The sequence below is a fragment of the Odontomachus brunneus genome, unplaced genomic scaffold, assembly GCF_010583005.1.
Source record: "Odontomachus brunneus isolate Ranch 3 - 2012 unplaced genomic scaffold, Obru_v1 Obru_scaffold_017, whole genome shotgun sequence".
Lineage (NCBI taxonomy): Eukaryota > Metazoa > Arthropoda > Insecta > Hymenoptera > Formicidae > Odontomachus > Odontomachus brunneus.
In genome coordinates this window covers 4,029-19,831 of record NW_022639467.1, presented here as the reverse complement: position 1 = coordinate 19,831, position 15,803 = coordinate 4,029, and the positions used below count along the sequence as shown (strand labels likewise).

Genomic DNA, 15,803 nt, shown 5'->3' with positions numbered 1-15,803 from the left:
TATATTTTCTCTCGTTCAATTACATTTTGGCACATCACACATTTCCCTAGACAATCTAACTAAAAAGAATTATATTGTACTATTTGTGACACTGTATTTATTTACATTTATATATTTGCATTACATATTTGTTATTTTTATAAGTAAAAAAATGTACACTTACTCTTCTATTTCCATTTTGTAGGTTAAGACTTTTTGTTAAGATAACTCAAAGTTTTACAAATGCCAACCACAAATTAAAGTTTTACAACTGTCATAAAGTGTTCATTCTTGCTCAGGATTTTTTCGACAAGAAACATAGTAACTTTCCGACGGAAGCACCTCATTTGTGCTTCGTCAGCAGCCAATCGGAATACCCGACAAGCTTGTCGCACGACACATGTAATATCTATCTTATAGCGTGGCGTTTAGTCCGCTGCGCTACGCCGTTGCTTGATGAGTGTTCTACAATAGAACTAAGGGAACTTGTTAAATTTCAAATCGCAATTTCTCGTAAATGGTTGAGAATTGCATAGTCTCCGAATAGCGTTTGTTACTTCTATACCAATTATATTCCTACAAAAGTTCGGCAAAATAAAGGAAAACAGGAAGTTCCTTTTGTAAGTAATATTAACAATAAAGATATTTGTCATATTACAAAACAATATATTACTTTTAAAATATTTTATTCATATTTCAATACGAGATATTATGTGCCAAGTAACACACACATAAACATCATATGATTTAATAATTATATAATAATAATTAATTATATGTTTTAATAACATTTTAATGACGTAATGAAAATGTTATTTAACATCATTTTGCTACTTAGGATTTCATATATTACAGTACAATATTACAGTAATATTACTGTTATGGCCGCTTATAAACAGAGATATTAAGATAGTACTAGCTTCCACTGCCAAATACATAAAAAATTGGCTATATCCATAACTAGGTAATAACAGTTTTGTAATAACCGTAAGGTTTCGTAACCATAATTCTAAAATACATGCATAAGCAGCGGTCATAATTAATAGGTGCTGCGTTGCGACTCACTAATTTTTAGGTCACAACAATCTATACTGATCTCAACGTTTCGAACTGTCGTAAATATGTAACCGCGATGCGTCGCGTGTCGGATTACGCTCGCCGGTTGGGGTTCGTAGAAGGCTACGTCTGTAAAGATGGCACCACATTTTTAAACAAATCAATTTATTAACATAGTTCTGATCGCACTCCGATGAGTTCTAGAGTTCTAGATAACATTTAGAAATAGTTCTGGCGAAATGAAGTAAAAAAACTAATTTTGACATTTGAAGGTGCTAAGTTCACAAAATGAGATCAGAAAAATGACAGTAACTTTTTAACGGTTGCACCAAATGAATTTCATCATTAGAATTTTTTATAGAACTCTTGTGGTGCTATCCAGAACTCCCGTTAAAACGCCGGAAATACGAAAAAAAATTTTACTCAATTAGATAATCTCAATTATTTCAATTACCTCAATTATCTCAATTATAATTATAATCCAGTATCTAATAAAGAAGGCTTGTCATTTTTTCGATAAACTGCTCCTATATCTCAAGCAAAATAGAAAGTTTCGGGAGAGGCGATCGTCTCTCTTTTTATTTCCTCTAGTAAGATCTATAATGAAGAAAAAGAATATCGTGCGCGTGTGCGATAGGTCAATCTAATGCCAATATGGAAATTAAAGTCCTATGCTCTTAAACGACAAAAATAATACAAGTAGCATAAAATGCTACTTGTAGTTTCTAAAGAAATCTTCTCAATAAAGCCAGTAGGTCAAATAGAATCGAAAATGGTTGATATATTTGAGAGTGTAAGATATATTTAAGGATTATGAGAAGATCTAATATTGAAGCGTAAAAATGGACGTTTATTATTTCAAGAAGATCCTCTGCATTATCGGTAATAAAGAGAAAATTCAGTTTGTAAAATGCTTCACGTTTAAATTGTGGATATTTAAAACACCTCTGGTATCTCCTTTCAGACTCGAGTTGAAATTCCAGTTTACTTTCAACCTGTACTTTCCAATATCTTTATATTTTGGAGGATTAATATATGTTTAATACACGCACAAAACTAAAGTTCCACTTAACCCTTTTAAATGATAAAGAAAACGTATAAAATATTACTTGTAGATTCTAAAGAGAACTTCTCGACAAAGTTAGTAGATCTAATAGAATTGAAAATGATTGATATAGTCTTTAAAGTATGTATTAAGTAAAATATTGAGGTCGAAAATAGAATCAAAATTTCAACACGGGCGTATTAATAATTTCAGAAGTTCATAAAGACACATAAATAGTATTGCCTTCTTAATCTAAATCTTTCGAAGTTATAAAAATTTAGAATTTTCTCTTTTTCTCTTCTTCTCTCTTTCTCGCACACGCGCATGATATTCTTTTTTTTCATTATAGATCTTACTAGAGGAAATAAAAAGGGAGACGATCGCCTCGCCCGAAACTTTCTATTATGCTTAAGATATAGGAGCAGTTTATCGAAAAAATGACAAGCCTTCTTTATTAGATATTGGATTATAATTATAATTGATGTGGTTGCGTTCGCTTCGCGTTCACAAGATCTTAGCCTTATAGTATAATCGCGCTCGCAGTGGAAAGGTACTCTAACTAGAGTACAAGGTACAAGGTACAAGAATTGTACTCTAGTTAGAAAGATAAGAACATTTTTATATTCCCGCGCTTCCGCGAATTCGTCGCGGGCTTGCGCTTACCGTTGCCCCTCTTCGGAATCGCTCGCGATTCTCCGAATTCGGTGCAGGTCCCGCGCTTCCGCGAATTCATCGCGGGCTCGCACTTATCGCTGCCCCGTCGCGTTTCTCAGAAACGCGTCGCGAGCCTCGCGGTTCCTGGAAGGACGGTGCGTAAGGTGCGCTCCGAAAACGTCCTTTTAAATAGGAGCGATGCACCTTGCGTTGAGTCTCGCTCTCTGAGACGCCACAATTGAGATAATTGAAATTATCTAATTGAGTAAAATTTTTTTTTGTATTTCCGGCGTTTTAACGGGAGTTCTGGATAGCACCACAAGAGTTCTATAAAAAATTCTCATGATGAAATCCATTTGGTGCAACCGTTAAAAAGTTAGTGTCTTTTTTCAGATCACATTTTGTGAAAATTCCTAAGTCCTGAAAGGGTGAAATTTTTTTAAATAATTCCAGCGTTCCGACTGGAATTCTGGATAGCACCACAAGAGTTCTATAAAAAATTCTAATGATGAAATTCATTTGGTGCAACCGTTAAAAAGTTATTGTCATTTTTCTGATCTCATTTTGTGAACTTAGCACCTCCAAACTTCAAAATTAGTTTTTTTTACTTTATTTCGCCGGAACTAAATGTTATCTAGAACTTTAGAACTCATCGGGGTGCAATCAGAATTATGATAATAAATTGATTTTTTTTATAAATGTGGTGCCATCTTCACAGATATTAGAAGGCTGAATAATTTTGAAACAGTGGAATCAAAAATAAACTTGGTCGTTTAAAATAAGCTGTTGCTATACATTAAATTATATCTTTGATGTCGACGCCGTTGGTTTTCGGTCGATTGTGTATACGCTTGTCAGGTATTTTGTTTCGGCGATGGCTCGCGAAGTGTTGCGCGCGGGACGCGGTCGGATGTGTTGTCACGTCGCTTCTTCAAACGTGTATTCGTTTGTTGATGTTTCCACGGTTTGTCTATTTTGTCACGTTTGTCTAAATGCCAGTTGACAATGTCTTTAAATCGCTGCGGTACGATGCAGCGCTGTATATACGGTATTGCAACTGATATGCTTCCGGAAGATCGTCCCTATGGCGATAAATCGACTGCAATGATTTTCTCTAGTAGATCGGTTATTCGGTGCGTGCAGGCAGAGGCTGCCTCGGCAGTCCATCTGCTGACGCGGAGCCTTCGTTGGATTCGTTGCCTTGTTTATCGAATGAGTCCTACTCGTTCGTACGAGATCGTGGATGCGGAAGATACGGTGTCGCGGACGCGTCTATGCGCCGCGGTAGCGGAGTAATCCTGATCTCGCTTCTCCAGTGCGATCTCTAATGATACGGAGGCCTGATCTCGCTTCTTATTCGATATCGGAAGATAGGATCTCTCTAGAAATCGGTATTTCGTGAGTCCGCCGCACCGCGTCGAGGCGAGATGTAGGAGCACAGCGGTATAAGTATAGACAGTGGTGCATTGTCTTCCAATCGCCACGCGCGACATCCCCGCGTTATATTATTGGGCTGCGCTGTGACTCAAGCGGTCCGTCCTCTACCATTCAGCACACGCTTTTTCTTAATCTTTCACAATTAATTACTCGACTATTATTACGAATTTCGCAAAACGGTATAGGACTTTTATGTTCACATCAACCCATTCTACGTCCCCACTAAATGCCCGGAGGAGAGTGTAAGATATCCTGTATACTCGACGTCGCGCCATGACCACTTGATATATAAAGACTGTCAACGACCGAAAAGGCAGTCTCCTGAGTCGCTTATGTGGCCCCGAATCGCCCCGAGTTAGTCTTAGCCAACTTCAATTATAAGAGAATTATAAGAATCGACCACAATTGTGAGTATCAAACTTCGGTCATAAGAACACGGTATGGTTGTAGTAAACATTACTTGATTTGCACACCAATGATGCGATTTCGAGCCCACGTACGCAAGCATTTTTCCCTTTTTATTTACGCACATAGAGCGTTCTGTCTATCCATATGGCAATCGTCATCATATGAATAGACAAAGCGGTTTGCAATATTGTAATATTATAATATTGCGATATTAAGTAATATAGCGTGTTATGTGTGTAGTAATATGAAATCTTGCAAAATTTATATATTATTTATATGTAAAAATCGAGACTAAAATAAGTTATATTGAGAGAGAAAGAAAGAAAAAGAGAAAATTATTAAATGTCATTAAATGCTGCTCAAAACAATCAGAGGATTATATTCATGAAATAATTCTGTCAAATAGTTGTATAACTTACGTTAAAGTTAGAGTTGCGCTGTCAGATTAAAAGTACGCTAACGCTCGACAACTTAAAAGAACGTTACGCGACATTTCAAGACGAGATTAGATTAAATTAGTATTTGTACAGTGAATTATGAGAGTATCTAACTGATAGAAATGTTACCTATTGCAATTAGATGTAGTAAATTGATCAACTCTGGAGTATCGCAATCCGATACCAATTCAACAACTGTAATGATCGTTAGCGCGTCGCGTGCGTGTTGTTATCGTCAAGTTACACACCGTATTGTGTATTCGCCCGCGCGACCTCTACAAACGCGGCTCCTCATGATTTTCCACACTACGCACCACTGCAAACAATCGATTTAATTAAATTCAATAATTTGGCTTATATCATATACAATTTTCACGTGTCATCTTGTAATATTAAATTATTTAATACTTTTTCCAGTTGCAATTATTTATTTTATTACTTCGTACAGTTACTGATTAAGAAAATTAATTTATCAATATTGTATGTATAATTAAAATACGATTAAACATTAAAATAGAATATTTATGAGAGTTTTTATAATTCAGCATTCTTCTAATCTTTCTAATCTTTCATCTTTTTATGTGTCATATTTATTTTTTTACAACGCATCCACTTTAATACGCATTTCTATAACATCCATAATTCCCTACATTGTATAGTTACTGCGTATTATCAAAATTTAATAATAAAAAGACAACTTTGATGTAACGATTATAAATAGCAACATAAAATTTTGTAAAATTTATTATGCATGGTTTGTATATAAAAAATGGAGTCTAAGATAAATTGTTACACGAGAGAACAGAAAAATGAAAAATAGAGAAAAAGAAAAGGAAAGAAGGAGATAGAGATTGAAGAAAAGAAAGAGGAAGATAGAGAAAAGGGAAAGAGGAGAAAGTAGAAATGGAAAGTGAAATGGAAATGAAATGGAAAAGAAAGTAGAGAAAGAGGAAGATAGAGAAAAATGGAAATAAAGGAGCAGGAAGAAAGAAAATTTATTAAATGTCATAATACGCTACTCAAAACAATTAGGGATTACATTAACTAAATAGTTCCGCATTAAATAGCTCTACTTGATATATAATTCTAGATATAGAAGATCTAGAGTCCCAAGTTCAGGTTTCACGAATGTAGTAAATCTTTTTTTTTCAAAAACGATATTAATTAAATCAATTAAATGGGATATAATTATAAAGATTTCAGTTAAATTATCGACATCTCACAAACAACTAAAATAAGTAATAATTACAATTTGCCGCATAAGAATATTTTATTTTACATTTTACGTTATAACTGTGTGAATTTCACATAAAATCTAGTTCTAGATAATGTCAAGTTTGTTTATCATTTTATGTTATTGTGAACATATTATCATTGTTTGACATACTCGCATTATATTCAATTAGACTGAACTACCTAGAACATGCGAAATATTAAATTTAAACAAAACATTTTTTGTTTTAACAATCTAAAGAATTGATATGCACGTACATAGAAACTGCATAGAGCCTCCACAGAATCTGTATAAAACCTTCATAGTACTTCATAGTAATCTCCAATTAGTATGTCTAATGGACGTCATATGGAGACCATAAACGGACATTTGGATATTCATTAGAAATCCTGTAAATATTACACATCCATTAGAGCTTTTGAATCTCCATGATGGATGTCTATTGGACGTCCACTAGAAGTTTTTGTTTCGTGTAGGTAAATAGATATTTCAGTAATAAATTGCTGAAATATATACCTTGTGTAGGGGCCTTTGCTAATTTTTTCAGAATCTATAATTTTAGTACATAACAAACTTATTATAATTTAGTAAAGCGAAAGATTTAAGCACTAAGTATATTTATAAATAAAAATATTTTTAAATATTCAAGCAAAAAATCACGATTACATGATATTTTAATCTGCTTTATCGAACTATTTATATATAACTGTTCTTTTAATAGCTTTAAAATAAATAAAATGCAACGGCTAAAACTTCTAGTATGTTTTTCAGCATTTTTTTCTTCATAATATATATGAAGCTCAAACTCGTTGGAGACGGATTCGTTAATTGGTATATTTACTACTTCTCGTAAACAAATTAACCTTGAATTCGACTATATTTTTACCTCCGAGTCGGATATTTAACGTATCGTAGAATTGATCTTAGATTGCAGTCGCGTCTCAACCATATTGTAGATGAACTCGCGTCTATAAAGTGTGTTCCATAACGTCGCACGTACTGATCCTCGTTAATCCTCTTTTATTAATATTTAGAAATTTTATGTGGTTAAAAAGAGGAAGTTTTTGTTCAATTTGACCTAATCTATCTGCACACGTGCGTTGTCATATCTTGTGTCAAACACCTTAGAAATTTATATAGAAATTTGTGGCCGATACAGGCGAAACAAAAAAGAACCAAGTAAGTTCGTAGCAATACATCGTTTTTTTTAAATTTTCCACTGCTTATTTTCCACTAAAGCAGTTATCGTACAATATCGTATAACGTTATCACGAATTTCGTCAAGCTATGTGAACCTGGCACCCGACTTTTGAAAAAATAATACATTAAAAGTTTTCTACATAAAAAGCATTTTATTCGTAGTTGTTTGTGGTAACAATAATTTAGTTTGTAGTTCCACCCATTAAAAATTACAGAAATTAAAAAAAATGAGTAGCACCCCATTTTGAGATCTCAAATCTGCAAACGGGTGACGTTTCTAAATCGTTTGTAGTGATTTTCGTTTCGTTTGTAGTCGAACCGTTCAAAAGTTATAACAACTTAAAAAAACCACACCTAGCTACTGTACGTGTAACTTTGCAGAAAAAGAAAATATATGTATTGTTTTATGTACAATCCTAAAAACGCGAATATTTTGTGAATTTTAATTTTTCTGTTCTTTTTCTTTCGTGAAGTTATAAGGATATAAAAAAGGAAAAAATATAGGAACGAAAAAACAAAAAGTAAAAAATAAAATAAAAAACTAAAAAATTAAAAAAATTAAAAAAATGAAAAAATGGAACTATAAACTCTAGAAAGTATATGGAAAGTATATGGGTATCGATTAATGCTGGATTTTAATTAATCTAGCTAAAACGTAATTAAAATAGAAATTAATATAGTGCTAACACATAGTGTGATCACACGATTAAAATTTTTACTTGTGATAATGTATTCTGAAAATATCTGCTCAGCTATTATTTAGTTGATTTCAATTTATGAATATATAGTAACACCTATGATTGCTTCCGATTACACAACTTAAAATAATCGACAGGAATAGACTGTCGTCTAATGTGTATAACGCCGTGCCCAAAAGTTATAAACGAACACACTATGTATCTACAGTGTTATTACACTGAAGCTCGCGCGACTTTCAATACAACATATGAGAGAATAAAACGGACACCAATGAAAAATTGTTTCGTTAGGTTTGTTTGCTCTACAATTCTGTTTCGTTAGATTTGTTTGCTCTATAATTCTGCTAAGTTGCAGATTTTTTTAATTTTCACGTCAAATTGCCAAATGTCCCTTGTTAGTTGTCTCTAATACGCATTCCTATAACATTTCCACGATTCCGTACATTATATAGTTATTGCATGTTTATCAAAATTTAATAATGAAAAGACAAATTTGATGCAAATGATTATAACTATAAATATATAATAAATGATTATAACTGTTCATATTACTATAAATAATAATATGAAATTTTGCAAACTTTATTGTATATGGTTTATATGTAAAAGTGGAGTCTACAATAAATTATATTGAAAAAAAAAGATAGAGAGAGGGGAGAAGAAAGAGAAAAAGAGAAACAGAATTAATCAACCATAATCGATAATTACAAGAATAGGCTATGATTGGCCAATTCTTACGGCTTACTTCTTATATTGTAGACCAAGTCTATGATTAAAGGCTTCTTAGGTTCTTAAGTCCATTCTACAATGGTAATAAGCAGTAAGAAGTAGGAAATAAGAGTAAGAAATTGACCAATCATAGTTCTTATTCTTCTCACATTTGACTGTGATTGGTCAATTTCTTACTCTAATTTTTCACTTTTTACTGCTTACTGCCATTGTAGGGCTTTAAGGCCTACGCCTTAAATATGCCTTCGCACATAAATTGCCGTAACCATAACCATAATACGTAAACTTAAGTTGAAGAACCAATCAGGATATTGCTATAGATCTATGTATTCTAAAAGACTATAAAAGTAACACCAAGTTATACTGACGATGTACAGTAAAATGTTATTTTGAAACATATAGTGCCAGAATTACAACCCACCATGATAGATGCGAAACAATACAGCCAATCTAATGATGCGTCGCAAAAAGGTATAATACATATAATCAACGAGTTTGATGAGCAACTGATAAATATATCCGGAAAGTGTATGGATATCGGTTGCGGTCCTGGTGATGTAACACGAAACATTATTTTGCCGGCACTCCATATGGAAGCAACGATAATTGGTAAGAAAATATTGATGTAATATTAATGTAATATATATATATATATATATATATATATATATATATAAATTTTATATGTAACAATACATATATGTAATATATATATGATTTGATGTAAATTATCGCTTTATTGAATTTTATTTAAAGGTACGGATATTTCGGAGGATATGATTAAATATGCTAACAAATTATACGAAGACGAAAAACGACTTGAATTCGAAATATTGGATATTCAAACAAAGAATCTACCTGATAAATACATATCTGAATTCGATCATGTATTCTCGTTTCACACTTTGCATTGGTGCGACGATATACGGTAAGAACGAATTTGAAGCGAGTACATTACTAATTGCCTCTATCATAAGCATAACAAATATTTGAAATAATTTTAGTTAAATAATTTACACGTAATTTTCATTTCATTATTTCCATGTGATTGCTCCTGGTAAATATTTTTTTTCTATGACGATTAATAATGCAACTTTAAAGGCGCGGAAGTATAATACATTAATTTCATATTTTATTAAAACGTGCACATAAATTGCCTGTTTGTTTGGTATTTTAGATTTTCGCGGTATTGTCCAATACTTCGTTTGTTTTCCGGATATAAACCGCATCTTCTTTGTATTTAGTCCCGACGTTTTATGAACATTTCAATTTAGGTGGCCTTACTTCCTGAAGTAAACTGAAATATTCACGAAACGTCGGAATTAAACACACGGAACAAACCATGGAAAACAAGTATATTTTCCGTTTGTCCCGAGACATTTTAATGAATCTATACGTTTTGAAAAACTAAGTACGTTTAATATCATTAAAGAAGTTAATAAGAGTTGAACTTTAGGAAAACATGTTGTTAGTAAACGTTATAATCAACAACTACATAATCAAAATATTTGTACGTTTTTAGATGTTCCTTAGCAAAAGTAATACAAACAATAATAAAGTCAAGAGTTTATTTTAATTGTAAATACATTTCTTATTTTATCTTATAGACAGGCGTTGGAGAATATTTATCATATACTTCGACCAGGTGGAACATTTCTTTGCGCAATGGTAACATCTCAAAATATTTTCATTATTTTGCATAAAATGGCGCAAGATACCCGTTACGCCTCTTATGTAACAGTAAATATTATATAATAAATATTTATTAATTATATAATTATATAATATATAATATTTATATAACAATTATATAATTACATAATAAATAATAATTTCTTACTGGCTAATTCGTTATATATTATCTAATGTTTTCTTTATACTTATATAGAAATTCAACAAGTTTCTTACACCATTTCATAACATACCTCAACCTGACAAAAAAATGAAAAAATTACTCCAAAGTATCGGATTTGTAATTAATCATTGCAGTCACCGAGAGAGAACCATTTTTATTAAGAATGTACAGAAGTTTCCATGTAAGTTTTTTGAAGAATATCTACGCAAGCATATAAAATTTTATCTAGAGTTAGAAAACAATAAGTTATCTAGAACTATTATAAGTCTTTTTCAATATAAATTTAAGAAATACATTAAATTTTATCGTAATATAACGATAATAGTAACATAATTTGCAATAAATGTAAAGAAAATAATTATTGCTTTTATTATTATTTGGTGCATATTCTTTCTAAGTTCTTTTGAATAAAATCTCATACAATATGAGCGAAAATTCACTCGAAGCGATAATAAAAATTGCCACGCGAAATCGTAAGAATGATTGTGTTGCATGTAAGTTTAGAGTGAATTCTGAACAGATAAATGTTTTAAACAATTAAAATGACATTGCTCTTATATATGACCGTAAAGAATATTTCAGACTCACTCTTTCATTTTAAATAATAATATTTGTTTGACGATTCAGAGAATGGCGAATTTACTTATTAAGAATAAAAAAATCATTGCATTTCGAGTGATATTTATAATATTAATGATATGTCACTATATCGATATATCACGTAATGATCTGATTTTTTTAATTTTATATTAACTGTTAATTATTTCGACAGCTGCGATATTGTCTTTCGTATCATTATTTTTGAAAGACATGCCCTACAACCTACTGGAACAATTTAAAGATGAGTTTACTCGGGAATATACGAGAACACTATTTGGTCATGCAAAACTGTATAATGATGAAATGGCAGCATTGGATCTACACGAAATATTGGTATTTTATGCACAAAAGATAACAAAAGAAGACAATGAACGATGCCGTTGAGGATGAACTCAGAAAATATTTATTTTTATTTTTTAATTTTTATTTTATTTTTTTTAGTAATTATTTCGTCACTCTATTTATTATAAATTATTTTATTATAAATGCTAAATTTTAATTAATGCTATATAAAACCAATCAAAACAGAAATTAGTACAAGGTTAATTAATGTGATCACACGATTAAAAAACTTTTATCTGTAATAATATATTCTGAGAATACTTTATCAACTATTACTATTTAGTTTGGTATTATATAGCTTAGTAGTTTGGTATTATATAGCTATATAGTTTAGTTGACTTTAATTTATAAATATATGCTAATACCTACGATTACTTTTAAAAGCACAACTGAACATAATCGGCAGTAACAAAGTGTCGTCTAATGCCGTGTCCAAAACTATTATAAACATGAACCTAATATAACTGTAACTTAATAACTGTAATAAATATGAAAACCTGTGTACCTATATATTGTTACACCGAAGTTCGTGCGACTTTCAACACAACGTATCACGCTTAAGAACATGATTTATTTACTCATCCAATCTCTGTTATATTTTAATCCTTTATTCTATCATATATTATATTTAGTTGTTTAATACGTATTTCTATAACATTTCCATAATGTACTTTGTACAAATATTGCATGCTTAATAAACTTAAGATTTAATATCAAAATTTAATAATGAAAGGATAACTTAATATAATAATTATAATACAATAAATAGCAACATGAGATCATGCAAAATTTATTATGTACTGTTTATACATATAAAAATATAGTCTAGGATAAATTATATTGAGAGAGAGAGAGAGCTTATTAAATGTTATCAAATGCTGCTTAAAACAATCAGAGGATTACATAAAATAGTTTTGTACTACTTGAGTTGTACAACGACGTCAAGCCTTAGGTTTGGTCTACAATATGCAGAATAAGCTTAGAATAAGAAATAAGTCATAAAGCCCATTCTATAGTGGTAGTAAGGGTCGTGAAACACAGAAAAACTTAAACAGTAAGCAAATTGACCAATCACAATCGCTGATTCTTCTTACGGTCCAAGAATTGCTTTTTAAGCAGTAAAAAGTAGGAAGTAAGAATAAGAAATTGGCCAATCATTTGATATATCCTGTTAATTGATCAGTTAATTATTCTTCTCACATTCGATTGCAATTTTTTATTTTTACTTTCTACTTCTTACTGCCATTGTAGAATTATTTTATTGTAGATTATTAGCACTTGTATACGACTAATAAAGAATTAACCATTATACGCTTGCATTTGATACTGGACGCTATAATGTAATGATTACTGCTTTCTGCTTCTTCTGTTAAAAATTGCTTGCAATAATGGAATTTTATAAATTTGACTTATAATATTAATGACTAATATATATCAACCATGCAAATATTTATTGCATATGTTTTTGTTATCTTATTACAATATCGCTATTTCCGTCCGGATTTTCCGGATGTTCCAGATATGATGTATTTCACATTCCAAAGTTCCATTTTGCCGGTATTTAACTAGTAAATCCATACGTTTATTCTACGTTAATTTTATTTGTTTTCCATTTCGTATGTTATTTGCTTTATGTCTGCGCGTTTGTCATTGAATTTATCGGGGTTGATACTTTTATATCTTTTATATTCGTGGAACATAGAATGTAGATCATACAGCAGCTAAGCCGATTAATCACGCCGGGAACAGAGAGGGAAAACGAGATTCATTGTTACTACGACTGGATTTATCGTGGCCAGTCATAAATGAGAGAATTAAGGAAATATGACATTGTATGATACTACGGCGAAGTATCGCGATTCCCCGCGTTATAGGGTGTCTAGCGATTGTAAAGCTCGAGGTATTGATCGTTACGACGGAGCTGTGCGTAGGTGCAGAAGCCGTACACTTTACGACTTTACACGAGCAACAAGAGTTTGCATTAATAAAGCCCCTTTCGGGGTCCAACACTGAGGCGTTTATGAGCTCCCCGATGTTCAGCCGATGCGAAGATGTTATAAATCCATAAATTCAGGTCAGGGTACTTAAAGTAATTTTACGGGAGGGTTATACACGGGATGTTTTGGGCGTGTATGTGTGCGTGTTTTATGCTTTTCCATATATTTTCATACGTTACGACAAAGCATAGGCATGCCTGAAAATGTAATTTAAATTTATTACATGGATTCACATGTTTTACACAATTATTTCAGACGACCCGTATGATAAAAAATTAATGTAACTTAAATTGCAGTATACATTGGCATGTCATGTTCCATTTTAAATCTATTACTCTCACGGTTGTAAAAAAATATACTGTATAATTAAGAAAATATTATGACATAAAATATGACAAACTTACAAAATAATTACGATTTATAATATTTATGAATAATCAGTTAGTAAGTTTTTTTACCACAAGAAGTATCGACATGAAGTTTCAAAACGTAGCTATGAAAAATTTCGGAGTACTATAAATGACGGGTTGAAGTCCCACGTTCTTATGGTTATTCGTCGGGTCAGCGCATGGAGTCTGTACGTTGAAAAATCATTCGGCCGGATGTTTCAGCAATTTTCAGCCTGCGATATGTCCGGCGAAATCGGCGCGGATCGAACGGCGAAAGGTGGGGCGCCCTGTTTCCATTTCTGCTTCACATAAATGATTATCGAGATGGGTTGTAGCGAAATTCCCGCGTGACTGGACATCGATGTAATCGTTGATGGTGCGTGCGGAAGTCTTCTGGTCATCTCCCATGGGTGGGTCCGAAGACGTTGTAACGGTAACGCCAGTCACCCTTCTAAGCGGTGATCCCCCAAAGCGTTTCTTTATATCACCAAAGCGCATCCCCCTGAGATATGTGACGCAGATGGAGGGACACGGCCGCAATATCTTCATCCCTTTTCGCAGGAGCGCGTGCGGTATGACTGGCTCCTTCCAGCGACTGTGTTCTCGCGCCCTCAGGAAATTTATATTTTATCGAATCGAAAGTACCGCGTCGAGAGGTCCGCTTTGTACGTAAACCATTCTCGCCGCAGGATCACGGTGCAATCGTTCGATGAAATTATCAGCTGCTAGGGTGCGAAATTTCGCGATGCTTTTGGAACATCGTCCACGATTTTCTCTCAATACGTAACGCCGATTTTACCGATATTCGATTATTGGCTCAGATCTCCAAATGTTATTGCTACTTTGGCACGTCAGCGCAACGCAATCGCGAAACACGGAACAATTTCTAATGAATTTTTATAATATTTGCATCCGGCACGTTAGCAATCCATGAACTTGTGTTAAAAGATGAAGATAAAGAAAAGGATAAATTTATTTTTTCAAATTTTTATAAAAAGAGATATTCCAGTTTTGTCATCACTTTCTATAAATAATATTATTAATTATATTTTTTATTGGGTTGTGTGTACGTGAAACTTTTTTGATGCTTTTATTACAATTATGGAATAAACTCTTTTAATTTTAGGAAGAATCAAGCAAAGCGAATCGTTGGTTCGATGGTTCGTAAAATTGGAATCAGCACTGGGGCGACTTCTGTCACGACTCCACTGATTTGTCGTAATATGTTAATATATGATCAATCTGACAAAGCGTGGCTATATATAAGAAACCTTATCCTGACCTACGGCTTATCGCGTAAAAGACGGCGCATTTCGGGAATTCTACATTGCGCGAAAGGGGTTGCCAGCCCCTTAAGACCATAACGTTTATGTAGGTGGCGGGCTTTTCCTAAAAGGGAGAGAGATATGGGCCATACGGTAACGAGAAAACGTGAGCCACAATATCGCGCCCAAGTCTGACTCCGCGCCTAAGATCGCCGGTGAATCGGGTTTATTTATTGTTTACGCTGGGATATAATGTCGGGTCTACGTTACTGTTTATGTAAATATCCCTTGGCACAACCGTGACTATATCGTCCGTGTCCGATAAGATGAACTAGATAAAGGCTCCTCGCTCGTTAGGAACTTCTCGCGTTTTCTTGGGAACTCTCCGTGTTTCAATTACTTGTTATCCTATGCAATGAAGATAAATTAACGAAGTTAAGGAGCCCGTATGTGAATCAAGAAGCCGTGATTCGTAAAC

General features: G+C 32.8%; 1 protein-coding gene across 4 annotated transcripts; it reads left to right on the top strand.

Annotated features, from left to right (window-relative positions):
• Positions 1 to 402: 402 nt before the first annotated feature.
• LOC116841655 (juvenile hormone acid O-methyltransferase-like) lies at positions 403 to 12,184 on the top strand. Of its 4 annotated transcripts, none has more exons than XM_032809874.1 (6): positions 403 to 599; positions 9,280 to 9,486; positions 9,634 to 9,805; positions 10,485 to 10,617; positions 10,766 to 10,913; positions 11,505 to 12,184. In XM_032809874.1, exons 2-6 carry the CDS (start codon positions 9,300 to 9,302, stop codon positions 11,714 to 11,716), a joined length of 852 nt encoding a protein of 283 aa, XP_032665765.1. In that variant the 5' UTR covers positions 403 to 599; positions 9,280 to 9,299; the 3' UTR covers positions 11,717 to 12,184. The 4 variants fall into 4 exon arrangements, with proteins under 4 accessions (XP_032665765.1, XP_032665767.1, XP_032665768.1 ...); XM_032809876.1 differs by lacking the exon at positions 403 to 599 and adding an exon at positions 4,357 to 4,578; XM_032809877.1 differs by lacking the exon at positions 403 to 599 and adding an exon at positions 6,986 to 7,429 and having other exon boundaries at positions 10,485 to 10,545.
• The last annotated feature ends 3,619 nt before the right edge of the window (positions 12,185 to 15,803 follow it).